The following is a 26956-nucleotide window of genomic DNA, read 5'->3' on the forward strand; positions in this document are numbered from 1 at the left end:
CTTGGGACTAGGCGTAGTCTACTCCCCTAAGTGCTTAGTGCAGTGTTTTACAGAGAGTAAGTGTTCAAGAAATACTACTGATTGATTATGCACCCTAATCGATCCCACTAAGACCTCCTTGGGCTGAGCCAGGGTCAGGACCCCCTCCTTCTCCTTGACCCCCACAGAATCCCCGGTGCCCACCCAGAGAGGCTGAACTTCATGGACGAGGAAGTACTAAATTCTGGGTGATGAGGAGTGCTCCCTGCCTTAAGATACCACCAGCCCCTGCCCTAGAGCTGGTTCCCAGAATTTCCCTGCTTAGTGAGGGCTCCAGTACTCCAGAGGACAAAGTCCATCCACAGGACACTAGCCCACCCCTTCCCGCTTCCCACGGGCTCCCTTCGGAAGGGGCCTGACTCCTTCCCAGAGGATTATAGGAGGTCCCTCCACCCCGACCCCACTTCCTTACCCAAAAGGGGTCCCCTTGGAGAGGTCCCATCATTGCCACGAACAACGGCTGCTGAAGGAGAGCAAAGAGTGCGCTGACCAGAGACTGCAGGCCCGTTAAGCTGCCAAACTGGGTTGAGGGATATCTGTCCAAAGGAAATTTGAGGGCTGTTAGCAGCCTCCGCAGAGCAGGCGGGAGGGAGGGAAGGAGGGAGGGCCCCAGCCTCACGCCCAGCTAGCTTTCTCAATGGCCCAAGCAACCAATAAGCCAAGCCCAAGCCCCAGGGTGGGCCTTCTTACTAGGCCTGAGCAGGGATAAGTGGCTGGAATGGAGGTGCCAGGAGGAGTGGGGCTGGGCGTTACTCCTGCCCTGGATTCCCTCCCGCTAAACACCCCCACTGGAGGTTATTTCTGGTTTGATTGCCATGTGGGGTGGCATTTTCTGAAGATTTGTTGGGAAGGAGCTGGGGGTAGGGGGGTTAGACCCCTCCTCCCTCCCCAAACACACAGGGGAGGAGCTTGAGTCAGTCACACTCATTCCAGCACTGTACCACCGGATTCATCCCCGCCCAGGGCACGCCGCCACCCAGCACAGGTGCCACACAGCCTTCCTTCAGGACTGGCAGAGCCCACTGGAAAATGTTGTGCAACGGGGAGGACACATGAAAAACAAGTCTGAGGAACAGGTTGGAACCCCCGCCAAATCCACCGCAGCTCCCCAGTCAGATGAAAGATTGAGCAATCCTGGAAACACGGCAACGGCTCCCGGCTCAGCACTTAGCCAGGACAACAACAGCTTCCTGGGGGCCTTTGACGTACGCTCCGTCCAGAATCACCGCCTCAGCCCAGCCCACTCCCGGGCCTCGGGGAAAAACGCCAGCCACTTGCTGACAGTTTTATAAGATTCGGACAGGGTTTCCCTGCACCGGTGGGAAGTGATGAAGGGGACAGCAAAAGGCCCCAGGGGTAGAGCCGTAAGCGGGAAGAGTCACGAAAACACCCAGGTCTGGGTCAGTCGGCCTGGCTGAAATTACAGACAGTATGCCCGCATCCACAGAAATCCTGGCGAGGTCATTTGGGTTCCAGAGGCAGTTCACATTTTAAAAATCTCTGCCCTGCTCGCTCCCCTCTTCTACCCACCCTGATCCTCTCCCTGCAGCTCTCTGCTAAGAGGGTGCCTCACCAGGGCCCCAGTGAGCCCTCTCAGCTGGGCCGGGTCCAGCTGCTGGGAGATGACCTGGAGCTGCATTCCTCAGCAGGACAGAGTGACCTCCTGCCCCTCCCCTGGAGCCAATGCAGCCCCGGCTGGATTTCGGTTCACCTTTCCCACCTGGTGCCGCACCCTCGCTGGCAGACACGAGTCCCAGGCCCGCCAGCATCCAGCCCCACTAAGGGCGCTCCCTCTACCAACTCCCTCTGCTTGCCGCGGACTCCTGGGGCCAGGGATTGAGTTGGGGCCCAGCCACCAGTCTGCCCAGAACCCATCGCCCGTCTCCCTAGCCTTCAGGCCCTGCCTTCTGAGTCGCCGGACTGGCTCTGATTCCCAGGGGGGTCAGACTTACACAGCAGCATAGAGACCCCCGATGGCGGAGTGGATAAATCCTCTCACGACTGTGTGCAGAATGAAGGAGAGGATCTGAGGAGGAAGCAGAGAGTGAGGGTAGCCAGAGCCCTGGTCGGCGAGGGCGGCCCCCATGGGCCCGTCCTGAAGGGGACCCACACCTGGCTGTCCCCCTACTTTCCCTGCAGGGAATGGACATAAGTTGGGGGCTCCCTGAGGGAGCTGCACCTCGGCTCTAGCTGGCTCCCTGCGGGCATGGAACTGCACCCCTGGAGAAGGTTTGGGGGAACCTCGAGAACCTCCACAGTACAATCAATTCCTCACCCAGTCCCCTCCCCGTAAGGTTCAGGATTTAAGGTTTCCACAGACCACGTGCCCAGAATTCCCCTAGTTACCACCGGCCCCAGAGGGGCCTTTACTGATGCTTCAACAGAAGCAGTTAACGAGGTCCACTGGCAGAACCAGTGGTTTTGCCTCCAGAAGTCCCCCACACCGTATCCTCCCACCTGCTGACCCTCCTGCTTCAGTTTGATTCTTCTGCTATCTTGCCCTGGGAAAGTCCACGGTGTCCATCTGGCCCTGTGTGCTCATTAATGGGTAGGGAACGTGTCTGCTTGGATTGGATTGTACTCTCCCAGGTGCTCAGTACAGTGCTCTGCATATAGTAAGCACTCAATAAATATCATTCATTGATTAACTGTGAATGATTGACTGAGGTTCTTCACAGCAAAGGTGTCCTTCCTAACTACCCACCCGGGCTCTGTTTGAAAAAAATAAGTGGTTGGAAAGTGCTTCATTCCCAGGTCCCACCAGCTTGTTCAGCAGCCAGGACCTGATTCCCGGAATGTGGATGATGGGAGGATGCAAAAGAGGCTAGGCAGGTTGGATCTTCTTTCTGTGCTCCGGAATGAGAATCTGAACATAGACGTTCATTTCTATATTGACTCTCTCTCATCCAGTTTTTAAAGCCACTCTTCCTCGGAATATCTGGCCAAACTGAATGATAATCAACTGAACCTGACCCTCTTTCCCTCCAAAACCCCCTAGGGATGTATTCCCAGGGGAAATTCCTTAATCAGAGGACAGGGGTTCTAATCTTGGCTCTACCACTTGCCTGCTGGGAGACCTTGGACAAGTCATGTAACTTCTCAGTGCCTCAGTTCCCTCATCTGTAAAATAGGGACCAAATACCTGTTCTCCCTCCATCTTAGCATGTGAGCCCCATGTGGGATAGTGACTGCATCTAATCTGACTGTCATGTATCTACCCCAGTGCTTAGAATAGTAACTAATACCACAATTATGATTACTAATAATAACAGCCAGTGCAAGAATGTGGTTGCCACCTCTGAAGATGAGCAGACCCTGCTCATGAGCAGATGAGCTGCCAGAGTGAAGGGTGAATGGTGAGGGACTGCTTAAGAGAGGGGGATGTAAAGGGCCTTCCCAACTGGGCTGGACACAGATACCCAAACTCTAAGTCTCCAGTGGAAGCCGGTATCCAGAGGCAGTGAGAAATAGGGCAGTCCTTAGAGTTGGGCAACTGACCCCAGTCTCTCCGGTCACTCTAGTCCAGGAGAATCCAGCCCCAGAGTCCATGGCTCATGGCTCTGATACAGGGAGGAAGCAGTTTAATAGCAGTAACAATAAGAAGAATAAAAATAATAATGTATTTGCTAAACACTTATAGTGTTAAGCACTGTACTAAGTTCTGGGGTAGACAGAACACAATCAGACCAGATGGTCCCTGTCCTACATGGGACACCAAGTCTTAGTAGGAGGGAGACCAGGTATTAAATCCATATTGTACAGATGAGGAAACAGAGGCAAAGAGAAGTTCAGTGACTTGCCCAAGGTCACAAAGTAGACCAATGGCAGAGCAAGGATTAGAGTCCAGCTCTTCTGACTCCCGGGCCTCTTTCCACCAGGTCAAGCAGCTTCTCAGAAATACTGTCCCCGTAAACAGCTTTCACCCAAGACCAAACCTGGCAGGGATTAATTTGCCCCAGGTGCCCTCCTTTCCCCGTGCTTCCCGCCAGGGCTACCGTGCCAGCGGCTTCTGCCTTTACCCTCACAGCTAGGAATTCTGGAAATGCAATGGCAACAAACTGCCACCACCAAATTCCAGACTTACGCAAGTCCTGTCTGAATCCTGGAAATAAGTCTCAGATTCTGGGACTGTCCAAACCAACCTCACACTGGAGGAAATCCTACATAAAAAAGGAGGATCAAGGCTTCACCCTCGCTTCACCCTCTGTGCTACCCAGGCTGTGTGTTTGGTTAGAAGCTGGGCCCTGTTTTTACAATGCAGCAGGTGTCATCCAGGCTTGGGAAAGGGAATGTATTCAGGGAACACTCTCCGTTTCCTTGTCCCCAGCCCGGGCCCTCTCCCCCGTCTCTGGAGCCGCCCCTTTCAAAAGTACCCACCTGCAGAGGCAGATTATGAATGACGCAGGTAATTCCAAATCCTACTAATAGCAGGTTGGTAAACACAAAAGCTCTTGTGGCGTTGGAGACTTTTTGGATCTGTCGGTCACGTTTCTTCTTCTTTTCTCCTCTGTGGAGAAGGGGACACACACACTCACACACGTACACAAGGCTGCTACTAGGCAAGTTGTTTTTGTGAAAACCTCTGTCTGTACCTTGTTATAAAAGGGTCTGTTTGGTCCTGTCATTTTCCTCTACTCCCTCTTGCAAGCGACAAGCCTCTGTGGTAAAGCTTGTTTGGGGGTCCTGTACCCCAGATCCTGAACCCAGGGGAGTTCACAGCTACATCCCCTGAAGGCGTAATTCGGCATCTAGATGCTCAGAGAGGCAATCTAAGAAAGGGGCCTCTTGGTGGTTTGTGCATCAGCGAGAGATGGAATGGATAAGGAAAAATTGAGCTAAAACATCATTTTAACCACCAACTGGCACCGACCGCTTCAGGAAGACAAAGGAAGAGACTAGAAGCCACCAACTGACTGATCAGTTTCCTCTTCTCTCCCTGACCCCAGTTATCCCTTGAGGGAGTGCTGGTAAACCCTGGGGCAGAGAGCGAACAGTGGAAGGGTGAGGAAGAGGTGTAGGTGCTATCCAGGCTATGTAGGACCAAAGTTGGCTGCAATTAGATCCTTAGAATTCCCTATGACAGGCTCCCGATCTCCCCACCCACGCTGACATTAAGTCCAGGCTTGGAGGCTTCAGATAATGCTAATCTAGTCTAGCCTTTGATGCAAAACCTCAAAACGGCCTCGTCAGCCTCTGTCAAACTCTACATCCTTTTTCCATCAGGAGAGAGGGGCTGGGCCACCCCGCCCCAGGCTACGTACGGGTTGGCATCTCTCTCCTCGGGCTCCTCCGAGCTGTCTTCGCACTCCTTCAGCCTCCAGTCCATAATGTAGCCGATGACGGGCGCCGTCAGCAGGCAGAGTAGCTGCAGGACGCCGAAGATGGAGGTGTACAGACCCACTAGGGAGGAAGGGCAGACCCGTCACGAGGGCGGCTGGACAATCCAAGAGGAACAAAACCGTGCAGACGTCGGGCCGCGAGAGGGTGGAAGGAGCGAAATGCTCTCGTCTGAAGGGACCCAAGGAAATTCAAAGGCTCTGTAAAGTCTCGGGGATTGCGGCCTAGCGGGAAGAGCACGGGCCACTGGAGTAGGAGGATCTGGGTTCTAATCCCAGATCTGTCACATACTTGCTGTGTGACCCTGCCGCTTCACTTCTCTGGGCCTCATCGGCAAAACGGGGATTCGATCCCTGCTGTCCCTCCGACTTAAACCGTGAGCCCTATGAGGGACCTGATTATCTTCTATCTACCCCGGCGCTTAGGACGCAATTGGTGCACAGTAAGAGCTTAACAAAAACTACAGTTAACTAAGAACATCTGTCTGGCTTTCTGCTCTGAAATTCCCCTCTCGCTCAGAAGTAACAGCTAATTATAGTTCCTGTGTCTCAATCATCTATTCCAGGAATGTCAGTAAGTCAGTTTGGCTTTGAAACCATGAAAATATGATGGGGTGAAATTTGAAGGGAAAATTCAGAGAATTCATTCATTTTTAACAACAGGGACTACTTAACAGGAAGGAATGCACTGTTAACCACTGAAGAAAGCTGAGTGAAGGCTTTCAGTCTTTATGATGTTGAAATGGGAATTTCCCAGATGCGCAACATAACCTTGGTCAATTCTGGCCAATGAGGTTGCATGAGACCCAGCGTGTGCTCAAAAAATAAAGCTGATTGATTGACTGATGAGAGGCAGGAGCTGACGATGAATACTTAGCATTAAGCGTTCAGACAAACATTGATTTCACACTGCCTGCGCAGGGGTTAGAGGGCTACTAGATGCGAACTCCACAGGGGCAGGGATCGTGTCTACCACCTGTATTGTAGAGTGCTCTCTTAGTAGAGTGTTCTGCGCCCAGTCAGCATTCAATCAACGCTATCGATCGACTGATTAGAAGCCGGCTGGGCAGGGCGGAGGGAAGATGCAGAAGACAGTGAGCCAGCTTACCTGTAGCCATCACTGCCATCAAGTGAAGTTAGCGGCATTGAGAAAGCAAATGTGAAAATGCACAAAAGGAGAGCGGTTAGTCGTGGAGATCTCCAAAGCAGAGCATGGAGGGGAGAGAGAGGAGAGGAGGCAGGTCGGCCTGGAACCCACGGCTTGTTTGGTTTCACATCAGGACCTGACCTATAGACAGCTCCCTGCAGGACCGGGATCGGCTGGCCTTCCCACATCCGACCAACCGACTGCAGGGCTGAGCCAGCCGTGGACGCTGGAGCACGAGACCCGACAGACGGGAGACGTTTCTCCACGTCCAGGCGTGACTCGGTCATGCGACGCTGGTCTCCCGCCACACCCACCGCTGCTGAATCAGGGTCGTGGGCTCGGAACGGGAAGGGGAAGTGGCAGGGGGAAGTGAGAATGGAGGGCGGCCTGAATCACTCGGTCCCGCCGGTCTCTATAGCAACAGCAGCAATCGCCTCTCCCGTGTCACTGAGCCCCACGGAGTGGAAGAGGTGACCCTCAGACACCCCACCGCCTTAGCCTCACCCAGCCCCAGGGACGGCCCCCAATATAAGCGGCCTCCCTCGGAGGCCACAGACCTCCCCTGCCCCACCACGTCACTGATTCAGTCAACTCCAGGCAGGCAGCGACAAGGCAGGACCACTTCCCTTAATTCTCATGTCAGGCAAGGTCCCAGGAGACGCAAGGCCAAAAGCGGTTCAGAGCCTCAAGCCAGTGAACCGGGGGGAAAACCAGCAGCTTTCCCTCTACTCATCAGATCTCCTCATCTGACTGCCTCTCTCTGGGAATACGAGGGAAAGTTCCACTTTTTACATGGGGAAAGCACTCTGGAATTCCTCTCTGGCACTGAATGCCTCTCCATACACATAAACAAACATGAACCCCTTTTAGACTGTGAGCCCACTGTTGGGTAGGGACTGTCTCTATGTGTTGCCAATTTGTACTTCCCAAGCGCTTAGTACAGTGCTCTGCACATAGTAAGCGCTCAATAAATACGATTGATGATGATGATGATAAACAAGGTAACTCTCCTAAAGAATGGGTGTTGCACTTAGAGTTAAACTTAGAGTTTGATCCGGTGCAAAAAAAAAAACAACTCAAGAAGACTCAGGGGCCCATTTGCCCCTGACATGTCCGAAGATGTGCGAACATATCTGTCAGGGTCTAGGCTCAGATGGCGCTAAGCCTGAACAGTTGCATTTTCCTGTGGAGATACCTATCTGGGGACCGCCTTCTGTTTTGGAAAAGTGACTCTTGAGTTAACGGTTCGGCATACTCCACGCTCAACAAGTCCCTACTGGATTGCCCTTGGAACAAAATTTCTGCCTCATCCTGTTGGGTGATTCCGGACATTTTCAAGGAGTTTAGAGTTTGCTATCTTGGCTTGTTTAGCTTTAAAAGAGGTGCTGCCTAACCAAAAGTTTCCGGAAAAAACGCCCCACACTTCTCGATCTCCAAGCATGCGGTCTGCACACACTTCAGGCTTTCGGTTTCCTCAGGGGAAATGTGAGTGTTTAGATTTGATTCACCGTCATTTATTAAGTGCTAGGTGGAGTAGGCTGTACTGTTCTGTGTTTTGATCTTAGTCATTAACAGACGCACACTCACCCAGATCAACTTTCCCCCTCCAGCCTCAAACACTCACACACAAAATAAAGAAATCCTCCACACCCCAAACAGGGAAACCCTGTTTCTGAGGACATGAAAGAACATCTCCAGAAGGCTTTGGTGAAATGAGATCTGACACTCAATCATTCACCTTTATTTTAGTGACTTCATCGCCCTGCTGGGTTGGACCAGTAGAATAGATTCCAGCCGGGCAGAGGCTGACTGCAGCTGCTGTGGGCCTTGGCTTCTCCGTTCCAGGCCTGCTGCACGAGACCACCGGGCCCCCTTTTCTATCCCCACCCCCTTCAGGGCCTGGCAACCATACCCACATTCCCAGGTCCGAAGCAGCATGGCCTCGTGGACAGAGCACGGGGCTTGGAGTCAGGCCCTCGCCTGCTGTGTGACCTTGGGCAAATCATTTACCTTCTCTGGGCCTCAATTCCCTCATCTGCAAAATGGGGGTGATCCCTCCTACTTAAGACTGTGAGCTCCACATGGGAACTGATGATCTTGGCAGTGCTTGGCACACTGTAAAGCACTTACCCCAAACCACCGTTCTAACAGTTATTACAGGAGGCTGGTGGGCGGCCTGTCCTGCCGTGACTTACCTGCATCCTGGTCTCCGTCCGACAGGAACTTCAGGATGTTGTTCATGGCTCCCATGTAGAAGATGAGACGCAGCTGCGTGACACACATGGTGACGAGGCTGAGCAGGAGAATCGGGCTGAACACACTGTGCATGAACGAGGGGGTGGCTGTGGGGAGCAAAAACGGCGGTTGGAATAAAGCCCGGTCAGGCCCGGGGCCCCTCTTGTCAGCTCTCAACCTCTGCGGCATCATCACACAAACGCAGGCATCTTGCACGCCGATCTGGCGGGGGGAGACCAGAGGAAGTGGGCAAAGCAGGTGTTTTAAGCAGGGATCTAAGCAGGGATGCAGCCATCCCGAAACCAGCAGAAGAAGCTGGGCCCAGAAGTTAAAGCCCAAGTCTGGGAGTCAGGAGGACATGGGTTCCAATCCTGGCTACGCCACTTGTCCACTTTGTGACCTTGGGCAAGCCAATTCGCACCTCTGAGCCTCAGTTACTTCATCGGTAAAGTGAGGATTAAGACTGCGAGTTCCACCCCGGACAAGGACTTGATCCAACCTGATTAGCTTGTGCTTAATACAGTGCCCGCCACACAGTAAGCCCTTAATGAACACCATAAAAAAAACCATCACTATTATTATTATGATTAGCAGGTCTGACAACCCCATGCCCTTCGTTTCCAAGTCCTGAGCTCCCCAAGAGCCCCTGCCCACAGAGTACAGACAGGGGTGGACAGGGAAGAGTGGACTCAGGCCGTGGGACAGGACAGCAGCGGAACTCGGAAGCAGTCTTTAGAGTCCTCGTGGGCAGGGACCATGTTTACAGGCTCTATTGTATAGTGCTCTGCACACAGTAAAGGCTCAATAGATATCGTCGATTGGTCAGTTGACTGATTGGCGTCAGCAAGCACCAACAAGAACAGAGATGAACTGCCCAAGAACTGCCAGCCCTGGTGAGAACACAAAGCTGAGAGGCTTAGGTCTGGAGACTCCCAAGATCTTCTTGAAAAAGATGTGGTGGCCTGCTTTTCAAAGCAGCATTGGCGTAGTGGATACAGTACGAGCCTAAGAGTCAGAAGACCACGGGTTCTAATCCCGGCTCCGCCATTTGTCTGCTGTGTGATCTTGTGCAAGTCACTTCTCTGTGCCTCAGTTTCATCATCTGTAAAAGGGGGACTGAGACTGTGAGCCCTATATGGGATGGGGACTGTGTCCAACCTGATTTGCTTGTATCCCCACCAGTGCTTAGTACAGTTAGCACTTGGCAGAAACCATGGTTATTATTAAAAGGGCCCCGCTCTCGAGGTACCTGAATTGTCTGGCTGACATTTCACTTCCAGGTCAACTGTTGACAAGCAAAGCTTGTTGCCCTCCTGTAGGGCCGAATGCTCCTTGGGATTTTTCATAGAGTTCCCCACACTCAGGCGCCGTCCCACTGTGGTCACCTGCTTGTAAAACTGCTTCCCGGTGATCTTGTGGTCAAACCCCAGCCAGCTGAACTTGATTTTCACCCTGGGGGCCGGCGGGAAAGGAGTCAAAGGGGTGCTCCTGGGGAGACGGGAGCACACGCCAGTGTATGGGAAGAAGATATCACTATACTTACGAGTAGTCCATGTCCTCTGGTCCCGGGAAGGGCTCCAGGGGCCAGTTGAAGAAGCAGTTCAAGAAAACTAGCCCAGCAAAACAGGCCCAGACGGTCAGGATGAGGATGAATGAGACATTGTAGTCGTAGATGACCTGGGAAGCACAACAGCGGCAACATGGAAGCAACCAGTGTTAGCCAAGGAAGCTGCTGATGGCCGAGGAAGGAGGTGGCGGGGGAGAACTAGGTGTGCGACTGGAATCTGGGCAGCCAAATGGAATGCAGCCAGACGCTGAGTGGCAGAAAAGGAGACCTGGTGCCCCTGGGCACCAGTGTGGGGACACTGTAAGTCCCTTGTACCTCTTGAAGGGAGTAGCGACCTCCAAGGCAATGGAGCCCACATGTCCTGGAGGGCTGGCTCCTCTTTCCGAGAAGAACCCAGGGAGGGAGGGTTGAAATTACCCACGCCCTAGAACTCAGAGACTTTTCAAGTGTGCCCGGCTATGAGATCGCCTCATTCCCCGTGTGGGCGTTGGGCCTGGGCAACTCCCCACTGCCCCCCCCATCCCGCATTCTCCTCACATCCCACAGGAAGGAGGGGACTTTGTTGAGAGTTCTAGAGGATGGAGAAATGACATTTAGGGCTCTGGGGCGGGAGGAGGAGAGGGCTGCCCCAGCTGCTGTGGTTTGCCTGATGTTTTTTATACCCTGACCCCTGGGTGACTTAGACACATCTGAGTTTCTGAATCAGTGGGAAACAGCTGAACCAACTTTGTGAGAGCCCTGGAAGCGAACGGAGAATCAACAGCTTATCAACCACAATGCCAGGACTGAGGACAGAGGGAGAGTCGCTCTCCCGAGGGGGGGCAAGCACTATCAGGCCTCCCATGCCCCCAAAACCAAAAGGCAAAACTATTAAGAATAGCCACCTAAAGCTACACGGCCTCCTCCCCGCTCCAGTGGCTTCAGCTTGTCATGATCCCCTCCCCAGATGCATCCTGTCAAAACAGTGGCGGGACTGAGCTGAAGACCAGACATTCTTTCCTCTGCAGGTGGGGACTCCCAGGAGTCTCCCTTCGCCACCTCCGCGCAATTGGACAAACGGGCCGAGCATCAACAGTCACATCCTCACCTTGATTCCCGGAAAAGTAACAGCTGAAGAGGCGTAAGAGCCAATCATCAAGGCAATAAATGTTGAGCGAAGGTCACCAAACATGTTGGGTAGCTGGAAAACAGAAATGAAGCAAAAATCGGGATGTGGAAAGATCAGGCAGAAATGAGCGGTGAACACCTGACAAAAAGGTTAAAAAGAGGAACCCTTTGGGGATTTGGCAATGATGCTGGGGGCCATTTCTTACAATAATAATGATGGCATTTGTTAAGCACTTACTATGTGCAAAGCATTATTCTAAGCACTGGGGTGGATACAAGGTGATCAGGTTGTCCCCCGTGGGGCTCACAGTCTTAATCCTCATTTTACAGATGAGGTAACAGGCACAAAGAAGTTAAGTGACTTGCCCAAAGTCACACAGCTGACAAGTGGCAGAGCTGGGATTAGAACCCATGTCCTCTGACTCCCAAGCCTGTGTTCTTTCCACTGAGCCACGCTGCTTCATTTCTTTCTCATTAACCACAAATAATTGTTATCGGCGACTTCAGGTGCATAAGGGGATTCTTCTTCCTAGATTCTGATTTGGGAGCCCTGTGATATACATTCTGCCTTTTCGATAATAGATGGGAAGGTTCAATTCAGGAGCCCAACCTGAACTCCAAAGCCAATATTTTCAAACCCATTGCCCCCTTTTCAGAGCAGCTCAGAGATTTCCTAAGCCCAGAAGCCCATGGGCCCCCTTTAAAGGAAAGCAGAGAAAGAGAGGTCGGCTCCTAAAACAGATGTCTACTTGTGTTTTACACTAGAAGTATCATGTTCAAAATACATATTTCAGTGCCCCAGAAGAACCGGCCCACAAAGAGCTGTTTTGAGTCCTGGGTAGGCAGAAGTCAAGTTTCAGCATTTTAAATTCCCTCTACAGTGGGCATATGACTCTGCCCCTAACTTCCCGCTCTGGATTTTTAAACCCAGAAGGACGGTTTCTTTACAGATGAGGTAACTGAGGTCCAAAGAAGTGAAGTGACTTTCTCAAGGTCACAGAGCAGACAAGTGGCGGAGCTGGGATTAGAACCCAGGTCTTTCTGACTCCCGGGCCCAGGCTCTAGCCACTAGGCCATGCTGCTTCTCCTCCCTCCTTAGACTGGGAGTCCCATGTTCGACAGTGATTGATTGAATCGGACCTGATAAACTTGTATTTACCCCAACACTGAGAACAGTGCTTGACACATACTAAGCACTTAACAATAATAATAATGATAATAACAAATCAGTACCCAGAACTAAAGGCTCGCTGGCCTGTCTGGGGATGGGGAGAGAAAGGGCGAAAGAGATTTTGAAGGACAGAGTTACATACTGGCAAGTCCCCACTCCTTAAATTCCCTCCTACCGCCATACCAGGAGCCAAATACCTGCCTTCAATCCATCCAATGATAGCCCCGACTCTGACAACTAAGTCTCTCCTTATACCCTTTCAGAACCTCGCCTGCTTTTATTTAAATCCATTTTTATCTTGGTTCCCTACAGATCTGGAGAGCAACCATAAAGCCACCCCTTAGCCTTAGCCAAGTCTCTCCTCCAAGAGGTCTTCCCCAATTAAATCCCCTTTTCCCCAGCTCCTTCTCCCTTCAGAGTGGTCTAAGCACTTGGAGCTGTGATCTTTGGACATTTGGTACTTGCCTCAACCCCAGCCCCACAGCACTTATGTACATATCTATAATTCATATGTTATAAATTATTTATACTAATGTCTGCCTCCCCTCTAGACTGTAAGCTCACTGTGGGCAGAGAACGTCTACCAACTCTGTTGTGCTGTACTCTCCCAAGTGCTTAATACAGTGCTGTGCACCCAGTCAGCACTCAATAAGTACCGTTAATTGACTGACTGATTTATTTATTTTCATTCAACTGTATTTATTGAGCGCTTATTTTCTTCTCCAACCCCAACTACCCCAATTCCTGTAACTTTCCCTCCAAGGCCTTTTTTTCAGTCCTTTAATCATTTTTGTTGCACTTCCCTGGACCCTTTTCAGAGGGCCCTTTCCAAGTACGATGTCCACACTGGCCACAGTGTTCTAAGGTCTGATTGAAACAGAGTAAAGGGGAGGGCTTCTTTCCAAACTCTTGTAGGTCACATTTCTTTGGGCTCATTTCATTCGTGATAACATCTCTTGGCTATATTCTCTGAAACTGTCCTAACAATTCGTTGTCCTGAAATCAGGCTGGCTTCTGGGACCCATCTTCCATGCTCAGGTTGGTTCATTTTTTGATGCTTTTCAGCAAATATCTCTGAGGTCTGGGTCATGTTATTTTATGACTCTGAAGCTGTTTGGGGGAGTTTGGATTGGAAGTAGGCTAAAAGCTGGCTCTCTCGCCTTTTCGCCAGCAGAAGGTACCTCTCCTGGCCTATTTCTGCCCAGGATCAAAAAAGGGATCTGGGTTTGAGAGCTTGTGGGCACCCCATCAATTCAAACAATACAGGGAAATTAGTCTCTTTAGAATTTGTACACCTAGATTCTCATATTGAGTAAGGAAAACAAAAAAAAATGAATGACAGATTGACTGTGAATCAAAGGCTACCTCTTCCGCCTGAGAAGAAAAGGCACGTATGTACATATGTACACACACACACACACACACACACACACACACACACACAGAGTCATGCTGCCCTGTCACTTTCCCAAAGAGAGGCAGATATGTATCATGTGCCTAGATTGATTAACTTGTTTACATTGTGATTCTGTTGCAGTAATTCTATCGGTTCCATTTGACCCCATTCCATGGTGTGTTTTCCAGCTTCCCAGACTTCCATGTAACATCATCTCTGGGGCATCAAATCACCCCCGCGGGCTTGGAAGGACATGCTAGCTTGGAGATTGCTGTGAATTTCTGAAAGGAATGACTCCAGACATGGTGAGCTGCTCTAGAGCAGAGGAGGGAGAGGGGAAAAAAAGGATCAGGGAATGTTTAGTCAGTCAGTCAACTGTATTTACTGAGCACTTTCTGTGTGCAGAGAACTGTACTAAGCACTTGTGAGAGTACGATATAACAATATAAAAGACACATTCCCTACCCACAGTGAGCTTACAGTCTAAAGGGGGAGACAGACATTAATATGAATAAAGAATATTACTATGTTCTTAAGTGCCATTGGGCTGGGAGGGGGGATGAATATCTCACCAAAGGGTTGAATTCAGAGTCAGAGGCACAAAGGCCAAAGAAGTGTCAGAGAGTCCCTCAGGCTGTTGGTAGGGGTGTGTTTAAGAGGGGGGCTTTTGGGGAATGGGAAGGGGGGGCTTTGAGGGGAAACTGGTACTGCAGAACAGGCCTTAAAGGGACACCCCCCCACACCCTGCCCAAACTCTGGCCGAAGGCAGATGAAGGTCGGGAGGCAGGTAGAGTTCAACCCCTAAATTTGGGCTTCAGCGGCCATTTCCATTTGCCCACAGAGGACGACTCAAAGAAAGTATGAAGTATGGGAGGTTGGGAAGGTGTGGGGGAGTAGGAAGAGAGTGAGGACCCACCGATGACCTGGACTGTCTGAGTAGTGAATACAGCCTGCTAAAGAGAGAAGTCAGAATCTGTGCTTCACACAGCAGACGTGGAAAAAAAACCCCCGCAGTGGAGGCCATTTCCTGCTTTCTCAGAATCACTGCACAATTCCCTCCCACCTCCTTCTCGCTCTCTAATGCCTCCGTCAGCTATTTCCACTGCTCCTCTGGGCTAATCAGCTGTACCCAGGCTTTCCCTAGGGTGAAGCAATCCAGCCCCAACACTCACTGAGCCACCACACTCACTGGTACCGACTGTCCTGTCTTCATCGGCAGTCCCACTAACAGGGGAACGCCCGTGAGTCACCCCCCCCCCCCCCCCCCCCCCCACACACACACACAGCCTCTCAGCTGCACCGCAAACAGGCACAGCCTGTGTCTGACCTTCCCGGGGTGAAGCACAGCAGCTGCGATAGGGCCCCTCCCCTGGCAGTTCTGTAGCCCTGGGCATGGACACAAAGTACTTCCACCCCAGAAAAGTCCTCTGGGCTCTGACCTAACTTCCCCATTTATCCTCCTTGACGTCCCCGAAGGGCCCGGACGCCTTGGGCGTCTGAAGAGAGGAGGGCAGGCCGGCCTGTTTCCTGGAGGCTTTTGCTGTTGAACGGGACCCGCCTGTCTTCTCTGGGGGACTTGGGTCCCTCAGCGGTCCCAGCCTCGATGTCGTGAGGATGAGGGTGGGGAGGGAGGGGAGGTTGAGCCTCATCTTTGTACTTCCCAAGCGCTTAGTACAGTGCTCTGCACACAGTAAGTGCTCAATAAATACGATTGAATGAATGAATGAATGAAATCCCGTGAACAGAGCTAGGGCACTGGGCTGGCTCCCAGTGGGCACCGGGATACTGGAAAGTAGGTGCTGAGTTGGCCTTTCAGCTCCTCATTCATTCATTCATTCATTCATTCATTCAATTGTATTTATTGAGCACTTACTGTGTGCAGAGCACTGTACTAAGCGCTTGGAAAGTACAAGTTGGCAACATATAGAGACGGTCCCTACCCAACAGTGGGCTCACAGTCTAGAAGGGGGAGACAGGGAACAAAACCAAACATATTAACAAAATAAAATAAATAGAATAAATACGTACAAATAAAATAAATAGAGTAATAAATACATACAAACATATGTACATATATACAGGTGCTGTGGGGAGGGGAAGGAGGTAAGGCGGGGGGATAGGGAGGGGGAGGAGGGGAAGAGGAAGGAGGGGGCTCAGTCTGGGAAGGCCTCCTGGAGGAGGTGAGCTCTCAGTAGGGCTTTGAAGGGAAGCTCCTGTTATTGGACTTGGGGCCATTCCCACTAGAGGCAGCCCAGAGAAGGAGGTCAGTGAAGAAGGGACCGCCTTGCTCTGAGGGGGCGTGCCCCCAAAATCTTGCCTCCGTTCTGCTCCATCTGCACAGGTTGACACCTGCCTACCAGTCTGGACAAGTGAACTCCACCAGAACTGGAAAATTTCATAACCCCAAACAACCGGGAACCTTTCGGCAAACATCACTTCGGAGAAAGACCCGGCGGTCCCCTTTCCGGTAGTTGCGCTCCTACTGCTGGAGGGGTGGCCCGAGGAGGAGTGCATTCGCCTGGGGGCCTTTTCTTCCCCTGGAAGACCTTCTGCCTCTAACTCCTGCGGGTTCCCACGGCCCCAGGGGCCACTCTGGTTCTGGCAGGTGCTGAAGTAAACTCGGTCAATGTCACCTGTGCGTGACTGGCCCGTGGAATCGTGTGGAGCTCCCTAGTCGAGCCCGGGATCCAGAAGCTTCTTCTAGAAGCTGCAGGGAATAGGACCTCTTAAGTGGCGGGAACAACCCCAAGCATTTGGGGAGAACTGGTAGGAGCTTACATTATTTTTTATATTAATGTCCGCCACCCCCTCTAGACTGTAAGCTAGTTGTGGGCAGGGAACGTGAAGAGAAGCAGCATGGCACAGTGGATACAGCACAGTCCTGGGAGTCAGAAGGTCATGGGTTCTAATCCCGGCTCCGCCACTAGTCTGCTGTCTGACCTTGGGCAAGTCACTTCACTTGTCTGCGGTCTCAGCTCCGCAACATTGCCAAGATCCGCCCTTTCCTCTCCATCCAAACCGCTACCCTGCTAATTCAAGCTCTCATCCTATCCCGTCTGGACTACTGCACTAGCCTTCTCTCTGATCTCCCATCCTCGTGTCTCTCTCCACTTCAATCCATACTTCATGCTGCTGCCCGGATTATCTTTGTCCAGAAACGCTCTGGACATATCACTCCCCTCCTCAAAAACCTCCAATGGCTACCGATCAATCTGCGCATCAGGCAGAAACTCCTCACCCTGGGCTTCAAGGCTCTCCATCACCTCGCCCCCTCCTACCTCACCTCCCTTCTCTCCTTCTACTGCCCAGCCCGCACCCTCCGCTCCTCCACCACTAATCTCCTCACTGTACCTCGCTCTCGCCTGTCCCGCCATCGACCCCTGGCCCACGTCATCCCCCGGGCCTGGCATGGCCTCCCTCTGCCCCTCCGCCAAGCTAGCTCTCTTCCTCCCTTCAAGGCCCTGCTGAGAGCTCACCTCCTCCAGGAGGCCTTCCCAGACTGAGCCCCTTCTTTCCTCTCCCCCTCGTCCCCCTCTCCATCCCCGTCTTACCTCCTTCCCTTCCCCACAGCACCTGTATATATGTATATATGGTTGTACATATTTATTACTCTGTTTATTTATTTATTTATTTTACTTGTACATTTCTATCCTACTTATTTTATTTTGTTGGTATGTTTGGTTCTGTTCTCTGTCTCCCCCTTTTAGACTGTGAGCCCACTATCGGGTAGGGACTGTCTCTATGTGATGCCAATTTGTACTTCCCAAGCGCTTAGTACAGTGCTCTGCACATAGTAAGTGCTCAATAAATACAATTGATTGATTGATTGATTGATTGATTGTCTGTGCCTCAATAACCTCATAATAATAATGGCATTTATTAAGCGCTTACTATGTGCAAAGCACTGTTCTAAGCTCATCTGTAAAATGGGGATTGAAACTGTGAGCCCCACATGGGACAGACAAATTGTCCAACCCAATTTGCTTGTATCCACCCCAGCGCTTAGTGCAGTGCCTGGTACATAGTAAGCGCTTAACAAATACAGTAACTATTACTACTATTATTATTACCAATTCTGTTATATTGTACTCTCCCAAGCATTTACACACAGTAAGCACTCAAATATGAATGACTGATTGATTGATTGATTGATTGAGGAGTTAGCTGGGGTTGGCAGAGTCACTACGACCTAAAGACAAAGTAGATGAGAAATGTGGATGATGGGGTATGGACGCAAGGTGAGTCAGACGTTTAACTTACAGATCAATTGGGGTGGGGGGAGGGGCTATGGCAGTGTTTCATTTTTTATTTTATTTATTTATTTATTTATATTATTTGTTATATTTCATTTATTTATTTATTTATTTTCATTTTTAGACTGTGAGCCCACTGTTGGGCAGGGACTGTCTGTATATGTTGCCAACTTGTACTTCCCAAGCGCTTGGTACAGTGCTCTGCACACAGTAAGCGCTCAATAAATACGATTGATTGATTTCATTTGAACGGAAGGGAAAATATCAAAACTAAATTCTGGTGGGGTTCTTGGCCTTTGTATTGGGCTCCTGTCTCAGTGATGAGGAGGGCAGGGTCTTGCTAATGGCCAGGATTGGACACTAGACGGTCTCTACTTGTACTTCCCAAGCGCTTAGTACAGTGCTCTGCACACAGTAAGCACTCAATAAATACAACTGAATGAATGAAAAGTACAAGGCTTCATAACTGCTGTAAGGGTCTGTGAGGGAATTGTGCCTCTACGGGAGGTTAGAGGCAAGATGGGTCAGAAAATAATCTCATCTACTTTACGCTAACTAAAGGCTCAATGAATTCCCCAGAAAAAATAAACAGCAGGATATTCCGCATGAGAGACTCTGCAAGCCCTAAGTGCTTAGGTACGCCTCCCACTACCATAGCACTTATACACATATCCGTATACTTGGTTGCCGCCCCTACTTATACTTTACTTTTTTATTACTGGTATTTGTTAAGCACTTACTCTATGCCAGGTACTGTACTAAGCACTGGGGTTGATACAAGATAAACAGGTTGGACACAGTCCAGGTCCCACATGGGGAATCACAGTCTTACTCCCCATTTTACAGATGAGGTCACTGAGGCACAGAGAAGTGAAGTGAGTTGCCCCAGGTCCCACAGCTGATAAGCGACAGAGCTGGAATTAAAACCCAGGTCCTTCTGACTGCCAAGCCCGTGCTCTATCCACGAGGCCATGCTGCTTCTCGGGACCCCTCGCTTTATTTTAGTGTCCTTCTCCCGGGCTAACTGGTAAAAACTCTTTGATGGCAGTGATTAGGTTTACTTTATCATACTCTCCCAAGCACTTAGTACAATGCTCTGCACACAGTAGTGCTCAATAAATAACCATTGATTGATGTGTTTCTATTTGGTCCTCATTTATCTCTTATCTGTCCCACCTCTCAAATCTCCAAGACCCCTCCCCTCTCCACCCAGATCTCCCCAGTTCCAGGACCGGATTTACTGGGGTTTAAAGTGGGATTTAGCAACCAAACGGCAAAAACGCACATCTCTAGACCCAAGGCGACAGTCGCATTTTTTCATCGGGGAACCGGGCAGCACTTTGCAGTCTCTCTTTGGGCCGGTTGGCAGCTCAGAACTCCTTGTTCCACCCCCTCTGACGAGGGTCAGAGTAATGAGGTGGAAAAGACATTTTTAGAGTGTTTGCTGCATCTGCTCTCCTCTCCGGGCAACGAGCAACACGGGTCCCCGCTCGGGGGTCCCGGCCTGGTGCAGGCTCCTCCATCACTAGGTATGTTTATACACCGATCAATGCACCAGGTAAACAGAGCAAAGTGTGTGCTGCCCAGATGGAGCTGGAGACTGTGCTTCTTGTGGCTCTACACTCTCTCTTCCACCTCCTCTCTTTCTCATCCCCTCCTCCCCCTCTTTCTCCCTCCCTCTCTCTCTCCCTCTTCCTCCTCTTTCTCCCTCCCTCTCTCTTCCTCTCTCTCCTTCTCTGTCTTTCTCCCCCTGCCCCAGAGAGGCAAAATCCATTGCGTCAAGAAATTCCCCACTGGAGCCAGAGAAGTCAAGCAAGTCAGCAACCCCCCACCCCCACACCTCACCCCTTCCCCCTCACCACACACACACAAACATACACACACACCCGAGGAGCCCACACCATCTGGAACGAAATACAATCACTCCGTCTCCCACCCCCACTAACCCACTCTGGCCAGGGCAACCCAGCCGGGGGGAGGGAGGGCCACGTGGCCAACACAGAATCAGGAAGACACAATGGCCTCTGTCAAGATGGAACGAAAACGAAAGATCTCTGAGGAAAACGCGGAGGGTCGCTGAGGGCTCGTCTCGGAATTAAATCTCTTCCAGGGTGGGACCGGAGTCCCACAACAACCAAACTGCTCTCAATGTTTTTCAGCACCAGAAGATGGTTTTTGCATAACTAATTGAAACACTAAACACCCCAAAGTCAAGAAATTCCCCAAATAAGGCTTCCATGGCAACACTACATTACCTAATAGATCTCCCAAATGGGAAATGACTACAGAAAATTTGATTTGGGAATTTCCTCATTTTTTACGGTATTTGTTAAATGTTTACTATTTGCCAGGCACTGTACTAAGCAATGAGGTAGATACAATACATCCATGTCCCGCAGGGGGCTTACAGCTTTTATCTCTATTTTACAGAGGAGGCAACTGATGCCCCCAAAAAGTAAAGTGACTTGCCCAAGGTCACACAGCAATCGAGTTACAGACCCGGGATTAGAACTCAGATCCTCTGAGCCCCAGGCCCATGCCCTTCCCACTAGTTGCCTGTCACTGATTCCAATCTGAACTTCGCAACCAGTGAAGAGGGAGGGAGTCTGTGCCATAAGATAACTTTTTTTCTTTAAAACAATTAAAATACAACATGAGTGAGTGAAACAGAAAAGGCTGGTGCACAGCTAATTTAGTGGCTGGTCACTGCAGTTCTGCTTTTTTCTGAGACTGAGAAGCTTGAAACAGTGAGCACTCCTCAGTTTAAGGTTCAGTCAGCCAAAGACTATTGCACAACCACAATCCTGACCCTAGGCTTGAAAGGTCTTCCCTTTAATTCCCTTTTTAGGAGCTATTAGCCCAGGGTGGGAGAAGCCCTAGTCCGGTTCCCCATGGCGGGGCTCAGCTCCGCCCTCACCTTCCGGAATTCCTGTGCTGAGTTATCCAGACCATGGAGACACAGAGGGGAGCTGGGATTGTGAGATAAGGATCCCAATAATAATCCTGAGGGTGCCTCTGAGATTCCCTGGCATGTCCCATTTCAATCAATCACTGTTCTCTATTGAGCGCTAACCGTGGGTGCCGCACTGTACTAATTGCTTAAATCTACCATTTGGGAAGAAGGGATCCCAATAAGAATGCTCGAGGGCTCCGCTAAGATTCCCTGGCACCTCCCATTTCAATCAATCAATGCTATTTAATGAACACTTACGGGGCACAGAGCAATGTACTAAATGCTTAGGCCTCTCAGTTCCCCAGTAGGAGACTCACCTACCTCCAGCTCACTCTACAGACCAGCCCGCACGCGCCCCAATCTCATCTGTCTCGCCGCCGACTGCTTTCCCACATCCTCATCATCATCATCATCAATCATATTTATTGAGTGCTTACTATGTGCAGAGCACTGTACTAAGCGCTTGGGAAGTACAAATTGGCAACATATAGAGACAGTCCCTACCCAACAGTGGGCTCACAGTCTAAAAGGGGAAGACGGAGAACAAAACCAAACATACTAACAAAATAAAATAAACAGAATAGATATGTACAAGTAAAATAAATAGAGTAATAAATATGTACAAACATATATACATATATACAGGTGCTGTGGGGAAGGGAAGGAGGTAAGAAGGGGGGGATGGAGAGGGGGACGAGGGGGAGAGGAAGGAAGGGGCCTCCTGGTCTGGAACTCCCTCCCCCTCCAGAGACGCCAGACCACCATTCTCTCCACTTCAAAGCATTGTTAAGATCCCATCTCCTCCAAGAGGCCTTCCCTGATTAACCCTTTTTCCCTGGCTCACTGCCCCCCTGCGTTGTCTGCACACTTGGATCTGTGACATTTAGATGTTTGATATTCACCCCACCCCCAATCCCAAAACACTTGCGTATGCATCTTTAAATTATGTATTATAAATTATGTATTTATATCAACGTCTGTCTCGTTATGGGCAGGGAACATGTCCACTAATTCTGTCGTACTGTACTCTCCGAAGCGTTTACTATAGTGCCCTGCATGTAATCAGCAGTCAATAAATTCCATTGATTTAACTGATTGATTGCGAGGATTCCTGAGGTTTTTGTGGGTACTCTCCCAAGCACTTAGTACAGTGCTCTGGGCATAGTCAGCACTCAATAAATATGACTCACGGATTGATTGGATGACTGATTTTTTTTCTCTGAAAGGGGAGAAGGGGTCACTCTGGGAGACTTGATGATTCCTTTTTGTTGGTAGGGCCCAATTACCTTCTGAACTAAGAAGCAGCATGTCTTAGTGGCAAGAGCCCAGGCTTGGGAGTCAGAAGTTGTGGGTTCTAATCCCAACTCAGCCACTTGTCAGCTGTGTGACTTTGGGCAAGTCACTTCACTTCTCTGTGCCTCAGTTCCCTCATCTGTCAAATGGGGATAAAGACTATGAGCCCCAGGTGGGACAACCTGATTACCCTGTATCTCCCCCAGCGCTCAGAACAGTGCTTGGTACATAGTAAGTGCTTAACAAATACCATTACCATCATTATCTTCTGAATTCAATGAAACACCTTTTTTTGGGCCAGTGTCAAACATTCCAGCACATAACCTTCTCAAGCGAAGGGATGGTGTGCCTCTCCTTTATAAACGCAATTTAGCACTGGGTGATATACTGTGTTAGCCTTTAATACAGTTTTTTTTTTGCCTACCATTAGACACTCCACCCCGAGCCGAAGGACATTTAAAAAAACTCGACCCTGATTCGAACAGAAACAGCCTCCTCCGAACCTGTGCTCAAAAGGCTCAGGCCTATGTCTGAAGGAATGTTTAGACTAAACTAGGGAAAGGAGATCTAAAATGACCTCAGTCCTTTTTTTTTTAATCTGTTAAGTGCTTACTATGCCAAACACTGTATTAGGCACTGGGGTTGGACACAGTCCCTGTCCCAAATGGGGCTCACAGTCTACATAAGATTTTATCCCCATCTGACAGATGAGATAACTGAAGCATTGAGAAGTTAAGCAACTTGCCCGCTATCGCACAGCAGGCAAGTGGCAGAGCCGGAATTAGAACCCACAGCCTCTGCTCCTCGATCCTGGTTTCCCTCTCCCCACCCAACCACACTCCCAGTGGCAAATCACAGTGGTGAGGCGATCTGAGAGTGTGGAAAGGGAGCAGAAGTTTCTAGAAACAGCTTGTGTTTGCTGACCTGGAATTAGAGGCAGAAATTGCCTTGCAGTAGTCTTGTCGCTCAGAATCACTTGGACGAAATCCTTGTTCACAATCTGCAAATTAACTGTTCATGAGATGCCAACGCCTATTTAAGTGAACATTTAAAGACAGCATCTCCTTCTATGAGGATCCAAGTTTACTCCTCTGGCTAATGGCTTTGCGCCTCTGAAAAGGGTTTGGCTTGTGGGTGGGGTGGGTGGGGTCTGTTACCTACAGCTGCGGGGTAAGCGCCTGCAAAGACATTCTAACACTACACTTCTGCCCTCTGTCCAGGCAAGTCATCTCACTTGGCAGGGTTTTAGGGTTAGGAGAATACTTAAACTGGGTTCACTGGCGCTGATCTCCATTATAGGGTAAGAACTCTGAATAATCTCAGGAATCAATCAAAGGCTTGACGATTGTCAAAAGTTTCCTGCCATCTGAGACGGAGCACGACTTAGTGGAAAGAGCCTCGGCCTGGGAGTCAGAAGACCTGGATTCTAATCCCAGCTCTGCCACCTTTCTGCTGTGCGATCTTGGACAAGTCATTTCCAAGTCATTTCATTGCTCTCTTCCTCCCTTCAGGGCCCTACTGAGAGCTCACCTCCTCCAGGAGGTCTTCCCAGACTGAGCCCCTTCCTTCCTCTCCCCCTTGTCCCCCTCTCCATCCCCCCATCTTACCTCCTTCCCTTCCCCACAGCACCTGTATATATGTATATATGTGTGTACATATTTATTACTCTATTTACTTATTTTACTTGTACATATCTATTCTATTTATTTTATTTTGTTAGTATGTTTGGTTTTGTTCTCTGTCTCCCCCTTTTAGACTGTGAGCCCACTGTTGGGTAGGGTCTGTCTCTATATGTTGCCAACTTGTACTTCCCAAGTGCTTAGTACAGTGCTCTGCACACAGTAAGCGCTCAATAAATATGACTGATTTCATTCACTCAGTTGTATTTACTGAGCGCTTACTGTGCCTACCTCCATGTTCTCTCCCACTATGCCATTCTGTTTTGCTATAACTACTACTACTACTATTACTGCTACTATGACTATTATTACTACTAAGACGACGAGGATGATGACAACTACAACTATTACCACTACTATTACAACTATTACTACCACTACCAACAGAGCACAGGCCTAAGAGTCAGAAAGTCATGGGTTCTAATCGAGGCTCTGCCACTTGTCTGCTCTGTGGCCTTGGGAAAGTCACTTCACTTCTCTGTGCCTCAGTTACCTCATCTGTAAAATGGGGATCGAGACTGGGAGCCCCATGCGGAACAGGGACTGTGTCCAACCCGATTTGCTTGTAACCACCCCAGTGCTTAGTTCAGTGCCTGGTATATAGTAGGTGCTTAACAAATACTATGATTATTATTATTACTACTACTACTGCGACGATGCTTCTCCCTGCTGGTATTCCTGTCCTTGGCAGACCTGTCATCTTTTTCTTGGCTTTACTTCTCCAAACCCAATTCTTCTGCCTGTCATGGTTCTGGAATCCTGGAACACTGACTTCCTGAAAAAATGCCTCTGAGTACAAGGCTTTCTGCCCCTGGAAGAGCGAGGGCCAGGAAGTAAGGTTGACCACCCCCTTCCCTCAAGTTTCCCCTTCAGCTTTGTCCAGACTTCCTGCACAAAAAGAACTCCCCAAATTTTGGGATTTAGTGAAATGTTTGGTTCCAGTGAACATTTATTTTGAGCCTGAATTGTTCCTCTGAGTTCTTGGATATGCAAGGAAAGGAGTAAAAGAAACCCAGAGAACGGAAATGAGCGGGAGAGGAGCTTTTTTATTTCCTGCTCCAACACCCCCTGAAAACAAACTATAATTGTGGTAATAGCAACTGTATTTGGTGATGGTATTTATTAAGCACTTACTATGTACCAAGCACTGTTCTGAGCGCTGGGGGAGATACAGGGTATTTGTATCAAGCAAAAACTCCTCACCCTCGGCTTCAAGGCTGTCCATCACTTCGTCCCCTCCTACCTCACCTCCCTTCTCTCCTTCTATAGCCCAGCCCACACCCTCCGCTCCTCTGCCGCTAATCTCCTCACTGTGCCTTGTTCTCGCCTGTCCCGCCATTGACCCCCGGCCCACATCCTCGCCCTGGCCTGGAATGCCCTCCCTCCACACATCTGCCAAGCTAGCTCTCTTCCTCCCTTCAAAGCCCTACTGAGAGCTCACCTCCTCCAGGAGGCCTTCCCAGACTAAGCCTCCTCCTTCCTCTCCCCCTCCTCCCCCTCCCCATCCCCCCACCTTACCTCCTTCCCCTCCCCACAGCACCTGTATATATGTACATATGTTTGTACGTATTTATTACTCTATTTTATTTGTTCATATTCATTCTTTTATTTTATTTTGTTACTATGTTTTGTTTTGTTGTCTCTCTCCCCCTTCGAGACTGTGAGCCCGCTGTTGGGTAGGGACCGTCTCTATATGTTGCCAACTTGTACTTCCCAAGCGCTTAGTACAGTGCTCTGCACACAGTAAGCGCTCAATAAATACGATTGAATGAATGAACTGCGTCATTTGTTTAGCGCTTACTATGCATAGTACTGAGTGATGGGGTAGATTCAAGATAACAATAATAATAATAATAATAATGGTATTGCTAACCGTTTACTATGTGCCAAGCACTGTTCTAAACGGTGGGGGAGATACACGATTATCAGGTTGTCCCAGGTGGGGCTCACAGTCTTAATCCCCATTTTACAGATGAGGTAACTGAGGCTCAGAGAAGTTAAATGACTTGCCTAAAGTCACACAGCTGACAAGTGTCAGTGCTGGTATTAGAACCCAGGTCCTTTGAGTCCTAGGCCCGGGCTCTTTCCATGCTGCTTCTCTCTGAGCCTCAGGCCTAAGGAGAAGCTGATTACCAGAATTCACATCTGCCTTATCAGAGCAGCAAAGAACATGAATGTCTCCCTTTCTAAGCACAGGTTCTACTCTCTCAACACTTTTAGTTACTGACTTCAGGCCGATTTAGTTGGGGAGAAGCTGCATCCCTACGGCACCTGGAAAGGTTCATGAGTAAACTGGAGAGCAGAGAGCAGAGAGCGGGGAAAAAAAGATTTTTCAACCGCCGGATGGAGACGAGCCCAAAGCTCACTTACTGTTAACGAGGTGAAGGTCATACACATCCCGCCAAAGCCATTGAGAGACAGGGAGATGAAGATCAACACGGACAAGGCTGCACGGACAAAACAAGAGTGTTTAACTCAAGAGGATCGCACCCTCGTTTTCAAAATTCTGGGTTCAGGGGGACCACTCCCGTGGGGCAAAGTACCAGCTGGAGAGAGGGTCTGAATGGTCATCATCATGAAATTCATTCATTCATTCAATCGTATTTATTGAGCGCTTACTGTGTGCAGAGCACTGTACTAAGCGCTTGGGAAGTGCAAGTTGGTAACATATAGAGACGGTCCCTACCCAACAACGGGCTCACAGTAAATCATTACAGTAGTAGTAAAGTAACAGAATTAATTAAGCACTTACTGCACACTGAGCGCTGGAAGAAAATATA

The 26956-nt window shown here is 49.9% G+C and overlaps 1 protein-coding gene across 2 annotated transcripts in view; it reads right to left on the minus strand.

Moving 5' to 3' along the window:
* The window catches only part of SLC43A2 (solute carrier family 43 member 2), a 49803-nt gene that overhangs the window by 2392 nt on the left and 20455 nt on the right, over positions 1-26956 (minus strand). Inside the window, exons 4-13 of one of the 2 annotated variants that reach the window (XM_038758956.1) lie at positions 26547-26623; positions 11412-11504; positions 10301-10434; positions 10007-10209; positions 8718-8864; positions 6484-6495; positions 5301-5439; positions 4417-4546; positions 1992-2065; positions 452-575 (exon numbers count right to left, since the gene is read on the minus strand). In XM_038758956.1, the coding sequence (XP_038614884.1) occupies positions 452-575; positions 1992-2065; positions 4417-4546; positions 5301-5439; positions 6484-6495; positions 8718-8864; positions 10007-10209; positions 10301-10434; positions 11412-11504; positions 26547-26623 (1133 nt within the window). The remainder of the gene's footprint in view (positions 1-451; positions 576-1991; positions 2066-4416; positions 4547-5300; positions 5440-6483; positions 6496-8717; positions 8865-10006; positions 10210-10300; positions 10435-11411; positions 11505-26546; positions 26624-26956) is intronic. The other variant, XM_038758957.1, reaches the window with a different exon arrangement.

This window comes from Tachyglossus aculeatus, chromosome 17 (assembly GCF_015852505.1).
Source record: "Tachyglossus aculeatus isolate mTacAcu1 chromosome 17, mTacAcu1.pri, whole genome shotgun sequence".
NCBI lineage: Eukaryota > Metazoa > Chordata > Mammalia > Monotremata > Tachyglossidae > Tachyglossus > Tachyglossus aculeatus.